Source organism: Dryobates pubescens, chromosome 31 (genome assembly GCF_014839835.1).
Source record: "Dryobates pubescens isolate bDryPub1 chromosome 31, bDryPub1.pri, whole genome shotgun sequence".
Lineage (NCBI taxonomy): Eukaryota > Metazoa > Chordata > Aves > Piciformes > Picidae > Dryobates > Dryobates pubescens.
In genome coordinates, this window is record NC_071642.1 from 8,182,955 (window position 1) to 8,191,426 (window position 8,472).

Below are 8,472 nucleotides of genomic sequence, written 5' to 3' on the forward strand. Positions count from 1 at the left end.
CAGACCCCTGAGGACCCCTACAGACCCCTGCAGACTCCCACCCCCACTTCTGCCCTGGGGGGTGGTGGTCTTGGCTGGGCCTCCCCAGCCCCTATCCCACCCCTGGCTGCTGGAGAAGGTGTCCCCCCCCGGTCCCTGGGTGGGTGCTGGGATCATCTGACCCCCCACCCCCCCCCCAACTCTTTCCCCCAGGACCTGGAAGCTGATGCTGGACTTTGGAGGGTGGGGATCCCCAACCCCCTTTTAGGGGTGGGGGTGGCTTGCTCCCCCCCCTCCAGGCCTGTAGGTGAGTGCTGACCGCCTGGGTGCCCCCCTAGGTGCCCTCCCCCCCTCCCAACCCCTGAGTGCTGGCTGCAGCCCCACCGGGCTGTGCTGCTTTGGTGGGAGCCTCCCCCCCGTGTGTGTGTGTCCCCCAGAGGGCAGCCCCCTCCCCTTTCCCCCCAGCCCCCCCCGTGTGTGTGTCCCCCAGAGGGCAGCCCCCTCCCCTTTCCCCCCAGCCCCCCCCGTGTGTGTGTCCCCCAGAGGGCAGCCCCCTTCCCTTCCCCCCCAGCCCTCCCCGTGTGTGAGTCCCCCAGAGGGCAGCCCCCTCCCCTTTCCCCCCAGCCCCCCCAGTGTGTGTGTCCCCCCGAGTGCAGTCCCCCTGTGTGCAGCCCCCCCCCATTACCCCCCAGCCCCCTGTGTGCAGCCCCCTCTTCCCATTTCCCCCCAGCCCCCTGTGTGCAGCCCCCCCCCTTTCCCCCAGCCCCCTGTGTGCAGCCCCCCTCCCATTTCCCCCCAGCCCCCTGTGTGCAGCCCCCCCTTTCCCCCCAGCCCCCTATGCAGCCCCCCTTTCCCCCATTTCCCCCCAGCCCCCTGTGCAGCCCCCCTTCCCCCCCAGCCCCCTGTGCAGCCCCCCCTTTCCCCCCCGTGTGCAGAGGCCGAGAGCAGGCAGCAAGCTGCAGTTTTACTGGGGGGGCTGCTGCTGGTTTGGGCTCCTGCAGCGGGGGCAGGCTGGCCGCGGGGTGGGCAGGGGGCTCAGGGGAAGGGGATGGGGGGCAGGGGGCTGAGCTCCAGCGGCGGGGGCGCGCTGGGCGGGGCGGGGCGGGGCTGGCTGCCGGGCGGGGCGCTGCCGTGGTGCCCGTACTGGAAGCGGAGGCGCAGCTCCCCGATGCGGGCCCGCGGCAGGATGTTGGGGATCCACTCGATGATGAAGGGAGTTGGCTCCTTCTGGGCAGGGGAGGTGTGGCCTGGGGAGGGCACAGGGAGTGGGGGGGACCTCGGGTGGGTGCCCCCCCACCCCACCATGTCCCCTCTCCCCCCCCCCCCCCCCCGCCCCCAATCCATGCCTGGGGGTCCCTGGGTCCTTTCGCCCCTGCTCGCTTCCTGCCTGCTTGGCCCTGCGCCCTTCCCCTGCCCCCACCCCTCCCAAAGCCGCCCTTGGGTGGCCCTGGCCTGCCCTCCACCCCCCCACCCCCCATGCATGTTCCCCCCCAACCCCTTCCTGGGTGTCCCTGTCCTGTGCCCCCCTCCCCAGTCCCTCCCTGGGTGTCCCTGTCCTGTGTCCCCCCCAACCCCTTCCTGGGTGTCCCTGTCCTGTGTCCCCCCCAACACCTCCCTGGGTGTCCCTGTCCTGTGTCCCCTCCCCCCCAGCCCCTGCCTGGCTGGGTGTTTGGGGCTGGGTGTTTGGGGGTGGGGGGCGGGGGGGTGCTGCTGTTTCCTGGTTGCCCTGAGGGAGAGCAGAAGCTGAGGGGTGCAGGAGGGGCTGTGGAGGTGGTGCCCCCCCGGGGAGCCCTGCCCACTCACCCACTTTGAGGAAGGTTTTGAGCTCCAGGGGGCGGATGGGGGGCTGCTTCTCCAGGGGGGGGGCATAGGCCTCGGCTATGGTCTCCACCTCCACCCGCGGGCACCTGAAGGGCTCGAAGCTGCCGTCCCGGTTCTGGATGAAGCTGCGAGTGACCTCCAGGGGCAGCTGAGGACACAGCAGCAGAGGCAGGGCCAGGGTGAGGAGAAGAGGGGGGGAGAAGCAAGGGGGAGGGAGAAGCGAGGAGAGGGAGAAGCAGGGGGAGGGAGAAGCAGGGGGAGGGAGAAGCAGGGGGAGGGAGAAGCAAGGGGGAGGGAGAAGCAGGGGGAGGGAGAAGCAAGGGGGAGGGAGAAGCAGGGGGAGGGAGAAGCAGGGGGAGGGAGAAGCAAGGGGGAGGGAGAAGCAGGGGGAGGGAGAAGCAGGGGGGAGGGAGAAGCAGGGGGAGGGAGAAGCAGGGGGAGGGAGAAGCAGGGGGAGGGAGAAGCAGGGGGAGGGAGAAGCAGGGGGAGGAACTCCAAGGTGGGGAGAAGCAGGGAGAGAAGCAGGGTGAGAGGAAGCACCAAGGTGAGGAGCAGCAGGGTGGGGAGCAGGGTGAGAAACCTGTGTGGGGGGCTTTTGTGGGGCCTCCTGCCCCAGCCCTTACCTCAGGTGTGTCAAAGATCTGCTTGACCTGCAGGATGTTGGTGATGTGCCAGGTGTACTTGGAGAAGGTGCCCAGGGGCAGGGCGTCCTTGCGCACGAACGCTGCGGGCAGGGGGAGGGCAAAGGGAGAGGGGGAAGAGAAAACCACAGCTTCAGCTGGGCCTTTCTGCTGCCTTCTCTCCCATCTTCCTCTTTGACCCCAGCCCAAGCTCCAGCTGGTGGCCCAGCCCCAGCTCCAGGTGGTTTGGCTCACGGCTCTGAAGCTCCTCCAGGCCTTCGTTGAGCCGGAGCTGGTCCTGAGGGGAAGGCTCAGCTGGCCCCGGGCGTCAGAGGGAGGTGGTGGAGTGACACTGCCTGGGGAGACCCCAGCATGGGGGTGGGAAGGGACCCCTGCAGCTCACCCAGCCCAAGCCCCCTGCCCCAGCAGGGGCACCCCCAGCAGCTTGCCCAGCAGCACAGTGCCCAGGGGGGGTTGGGAGCTCTCCACAGCAGGAGACTCCACAACCTCTCTGGGCAGCCTGCTCCAGGCCTCCAGCACCCTCACAGCAAACAACTTTCTCCTCAGGGGCAAACAGAACCTCCTGGCTGCCACTTTGTGCCCCTTGGCCTGGCCCTGGGCACCATTCAGCAGAGTAAGGTGCCCCCCACAGATTCCTGGAGCTGGGCACTGCCAGCCTGCAGCAGTGTCTCAGCTGTGCTGGAGCTGGGCACTGCCAGCCTGCAGCAGTGTCTCAGCTGTGCTGGAGCTGGGCACTGCCAGCCTGCAGCAGTGTCTCACCTGTGCTGGAGCTGGGCACTGCCAGCCTGCAGCAGTGTCTCAGCTGTGCTGGAGCTGGGCACTGCCAGCCTGCAGCAGTGTCTCAGCTGTGCTGGAGTTGGGCACTGCCAGCCTGCAGCAGTGTCTCAGCTGTGCTGGAGCTGGGCACTGCCAGCCTGCAGCAGTGTCTCAGCAGTGCTGGAGCTGGGCACTGCCAGCCTGCAGCAGTGTCTCACCTGTGCTGGAGCTGGGCACTGCCAGCCTGCAGCAGTGTCTCAGCTGTGCTGGAGCTGGGCACTGCCAGCCTGCAGCAGTGTCTCACCTGTGCTGGAGCTGGGCACTGCCAGCCTGCAGCAGTGTCTCAGCTGTGCTGGAGCTGGGCACTGCCAGCCTGCAGCAGTGTCTCACCTGTGCTGGAGCTGGGCACTGCCAGCCTGCAGCAGTGTCTCACCTGTGGTGGAGTTGGGAAGCCTCTTCTTGGTGCTGCCACTGGAGATCCTCTGCTGCAGGGCCTCGAAGAAGGCCTGGGGGATGTGGAACACCAGGGGCTCTGGCTTGCCTGGGGGAGGTAAGGGAAGAGACACCAGGTGAGGGTAGGGCAGGGGCTGCTGGCAGCTCTCTTGCCCCAGGTTTGATCATCTCTGCAGCTGGAGGCTCCAGTGGTGGCCTGCCAGGGCATGGCCAGTGCCTGACCACCTTCCCACTGAAGCATCTCCTGGAGTGTAGAGGCTTGGAGGTCCTCTCTGTGGGCATGGTGCAGCAGAACCTGGAGCTGCTGCCTTTCCTCCCTCCCACCACATCCTGCTGTGCTGTCTGAGGAGCAGGCCCTTGGGCCTGGTGATCCTCATGGGTCCCTTTCAGCTCCTCCTGAGCAGTGCCAGCCCCAGGAGGCAGCCTGCTGGAGCTGCCCCAGCCCTGCAGCACCTCTGGGCCTGCTTCAGCACAGAACCACAGAACTGTCAGGGCTGGAAGGGAGCTCAAGGCTCAGCCAGGTCCAAGCCCCCTGCCATGGGCAGGGACACCTCACACCACAGCAGGTTGCTCACAGCCACCTCCAGCCTGGCTGCAAACACCTCCAGGCAGGAGGCTTCCACCACCTCCCTGGGCAGCCTGTGCCAGGCTCTCACCACCCTCCTGGGGAACAACTTCTTCCTCACAGCCAATCTCAATCTCCCCACTTCTAGTTGTGCTCCATCCCCCCCAGTCCTATCCCTCCCTGACAGCCTCAGAAGTCCCTCCCCAGCTCTCCTGGAGCCCCCTGCAGATGCTGGAAGGCCACAATGAGGTCTCCTGGGAGCCTTCTCCTCTCCAGCCTGCACAACCCCAACTCTCTCAGCCAGTCTCCACCACCCTCATCTCGAGGTGCACAGCACTGGGGCCAAGCCTCACCCTCAAACTGGTAGTGCATGGTCTGATGGATGCGCTCCGTGACGCTGGCCAGCCACTCCTGGAAGGAGAGGGACACCTGGGACTCATCCAGCAGCTGGCTGCAGCCTGCAAGGCAATGGGGAAGGGAATCAGAACCCCCAGGGGGGCAGCAAGGGAAGGGCAAGGGCAGGGTCCTGCCCCTGGGGAGCAACAACCTCCAGCGGCAGGAACAGGGAAGGGGAACCTGCTGGGAGTCAGCTCCAGGGAGGAGCAGGAAGGTGCCCAGGAGCCAGCAGTGGGCCCTGGGGGGCAAGAAGGCCTCAGTGGTGTCCTGGGGGCCATGGAGAAGAGGGTGGCCAGAGGGAGCTTCTCCTGCTCCTCTACACTGCCCACATCTGGAGCCCTGTTTCCAGCTCTGGGCTCCCCAGGTGCAGAGGGACAGGGAAGTGCTGGAGAGAGTCCAGGGCAGGCTGGGAAGCTGCTGAGGGGCCTGGAGCAGCTCTGGCAGCAGCAAAGGCTGAGAGCCCTGGGGCTGAGAGCCTGCAGAAGAGCAGCCCCAGAGGGCAGCTGAGCAATGCTCAGCAAGAGCTGAAGGAGCTGTGGGGGGCAAGAGGCTGGGGCCAGACTCTGCTCACTGGTGCCCAGGGCCAGGCCAAGGGGCACAAAGTGGCAGCCAGGAGGTTCTGTTTGCCCCTGAGGAGAAAGTTGTTTGTTGTGAGGGTGCTGGAGGCCTGGAGCAGGCTGCCCAGAGACCACCAAGGAGCCACCCTGGCAGGACACTGGGACTGTCCCCCTCCAACAGCCACAGCTACAGCCAGGCAGAGCCACACCAGCAGCCTGAGCTCCACCAGACACAGCCACACCAAGGTGCCCAAGCCCAGCTTCACCTCCCAGGGCAAGCCATGGATGGAGCAGGCTTGGCTGTGCCCTCCCCAGGGGTTATGGTGGCACAAAGCCCAGAGCTGTGAGGGTCCAGCCTGTGCCACCCCCTGGCATGGCTGAGTCCTACCTTGTCTCTTCAGGGAGGTGACAGTTGGCTTCTTCAGGCTGCTCCTCCTGGGGTGGCTGTGAGCTGGGTCCTGAGCCAGCAAAGGGCTGCCTGCCTGTGCCCCTGAGGGGTTGGGGGAGGGAAGGGAGGCAGTGCACAAGTCCTGGGGGTCTGCAGGCAGCCCATGGGGGGCTGTCACCACAGCCCCTTCCACCCCCTCACTACCAAACCCAACCCTCTCCACCCCCTCACCACCAAACCCAACCCTCTGCACCCTCCCACCACCAAACCCAACCCTCTCCACCCTCCCACCACCAAACCCAACCCTCTGCACCCTCCCACCACCAAACCCAACCCTCTGCACCCTCCAACCACCAAACCCAACCCTCTCCACCCCCTCACCACCAAACCCAACCCTCTCCACCCTCCCACCACCAAACCCAACCCTCTCCACCCCCTCACCACCAAACCCAACCCTCTCCACCTCCTCACCACCAAACCCAACCCTCTCCACCTCCTCACCACCAAACCCAACCCTCTCCACCCTCTCACCACCAAACCCAACCCTCTGCACCCTCCCACCACCAAACCCAACCCTCTCCACCTTGTCACCACCAAACCCAACCCTCTCCACCTCTCCTGTGGTGATGCCAGCCAGGTGATGGCTTTTGGCCTCAGCTCCTGTCTCCTCCTGTCCCACAGACACTCACCAGGCACTGTCCCCTCCTTTCTCCTCTTCCTGGGCCTGGCTGGAGCCACCTCTCCCCCAGCCTGCACGGTGGCCTGGGGGCTGCTGACCAATGGAGGCACCACGAGTCCCTTCAGACCTGGACAAAGAGGCCTGAGTCCCCCAAAGAACCTCAACCAGGGGACATGGGGGTCTCACATCCCCCCCCCCCCCAAGACCCTCCAACCCCCCTCAGAGAAGCCCCACAGCCCTCCCAGCCCTGCAGGTGCATTTCCAGAGGGGGCACATGGAGGTGGGTGGTGATTTTACCTCACCAGGTTGGGGATTTTTCACCTTTGGGTGCCTAAAGGCAGAGATGGAGGATCCGGGGGGAGACACAGCCCCCCCAGCTGACCAAACTCCTGCCTTGGGAGAGGGGCTCCCCATGAGCTCCCCATGGGAGTGAGGAGCCCAGAACTGAGCCCAGCCCTCAAGCTGTGGCCTCCCCAGTGCCCAGCCCAGGGGCACCATCCCTGCCCTGCTGCCCACTCCAGGCCAGGCTGCTGGTGCCCTCCTTGCCCACCTGGGCACCCCCTGGCTCCTCTCCAGCTGCTGGCACCCAGCACCCCCAGGGCCTTTTCCCCACCAGGCACTTTCCAGCCTGGAGCCTTCCTCGGGGTTGCTGTGCCCCAAGGGCAGGACCCAGCCCTTGGCCCTGCTGAACCTCATCCATTGGCCTTGGCACATCCACCCAGCCTGGCACAGCGCCCCCTGCAGAGCCTCCATGCCCTCCATGCCACCCAGCCCGGTGGCAGCTGCAGCGTGGCTGAGGCAGCCTGGATCCTCACCCAGACCATTGATGAAGCTGTCAGAGGGAAGTGCTCCCAGCACCGACCTGGGGACCACCACTGCTGAGCAGCCACCGATCAGCTCCACTCCCCACCGCTCTTTGGAGCTGGCCATCAGCCCCTTCCCCACCCAGCCCCCACCCACCCACCCCCAGGGCTGCCCCCAGAGCCCTCTGCTGACAGAGGGAGGGGAGCAGGACCCCGAAGCCCGGCCGAGGAGGCGGCAGCGAGGAGCAGGAGCCGAGGCGGCGGCAGCAGCGCCAGGGAAGGGCAGGACCCCCTCAGGGTCCCCCCAGAGCCCCTCTGAGGCCCCCCACCTACCCCCAGCATCGGCGCTGAGGAAGTCGGCGAACTCCTGCGCCAGGCTCTCGTCGCTGGCGAAGGCGCAGATGCAGGCCAGGAAGTGAACGCAGCGCGGGGCCGGCCTGGCCTCCTCCTCCTCCTCCTCTTCCTCCCCCTCCTCCCGGGCCGTGCCACCCTTGCCAGCCTCGGAAGCTTGGCAGGAGCAGGAGAACTTGGGGTCCCCCGGGGACCTGGGGCCCAGCTTGCGGGCGAAGGAGGCGTGGAGGTAGCCCAGGCTGTGCCTGCGGCTGGCCTTGCACTTGACCACCAGGACGTCCCTGGAGACCCTCTGCACCAGGGGCCCGCCGGGCTCCGTGGCCAGCCGCCAGAGGCTCTCCTTGGCCTCGGGGGAGGCCTGCACGGCGTGCAGCACCGAGCTCTTGAGGGCCAGCGGGGTGGCCTCCGTCTGGCAGCCCAGGGCCAGCTTGACGTGCTGGCACTGCTCGCCCAGCGCGCCCTGGGCGGCCGCCGCCAGGCAGGAGGGCAGGTGGCAGCGCCCCGAGCTGAGGCGGGTGAGGATGGTGCCCTCCGGCGTCTGGATGGCCGTCTCCGACACCCCCAGCTCCACGAAGCCGCGCTGCTCGGCCCCCCGCTCCCGCTGCCGCACCGAGTACACCTGCAGCGGGGAGCCGGTGACGATCCTGACGGCGTCCAGGGGCGGCTGCTTGCGGCTGCCGTAGCGGAAGACGGTGCCGCAGCTCTTGTTCTTGCAGCTCAGCCCCCGCGTGCCGTTGTAGGTGCCGCAGCGAGGGCACTTCCTGATGCCCCTCAGCGTGGCCTTGCCCAGGTCAGACAGGAAGGAAGGCACTTTGCTCCTCACCGAGGCCGGCTCCATCCTCGGCCCCACCTGCCGGGGCACAAGGGGGAGCTGAGCGTGAGCCCGAGGGAGGGCTGCGAGGCTGCGGCCAGCAGGGCCAGGGAGGTTCTGCCTCCCTCCTCTGCTCTGGGCAGCAAGGGCTGCAGGGCACAGCGATGAGCCCTGGGGGCCAAGAAGGCCAAGGGGGTCCTGGGGGCATTCAGAGGAGTGTGGCCAGCAGGGCCAGGGAGCTTCTCCTCCCCCTCTGCTCTGCCCTGCTGAGG

General features: G+C 67.2%; 1 protein-coding gene across 1 annotated transcript in view; it reads right to left on the reverse strand.

Annotated features, from left to right (window-relative positions):
- C31H2orf42 (chromosome 31 C2orf42 homolog) overlaps positions 1 to 8,236 on the reverse strand; it is a 12,508-nt gene extending 4,272 nt beyond the window's left edge. The window contains exons 1-8 of the mRNA XM_054174909.1: positions 7,372 to 8,236; positions 6,246 to 6,362; positions 5,557 to 5,658; positions 4,569 to 4,673; positions 3,631 to 3,738; positions 2,424 to 2,524; positions 1,783 to 1,948; positions 1,044 to 1,226 (exon numbers count right to left, since the gene is read on the reverse strand). Coding sequence (XP_054030884.1) covers positions 1,044 to 1,226; positions 1,783 to 1,948; positions 2,424 to 2,524; positions 3,631 to 3,738; positions 4,569 to 4,673; positions 5,557 to 5,658; positions 6,246 to 6,362; positions 7,372 to 8,227 — 1,738 coding nt within the window. The 5' untranslated portion in view covers positions 8,228 to 8,236. The remainder of the gene's footprint in view (positions 1 to 1,043; positions 1,227 to 1,782; positions 1,949 to 2,423; positions 2,525 to 3,630; positions 3,739 to 4,568; positions 4,674 to 5,556; positions 5,659 to 6,245; positions 6,363 to 7,371) is intronic.
- Positions 8,237 to 8,472: the final 236 nt, after the last annotated feature.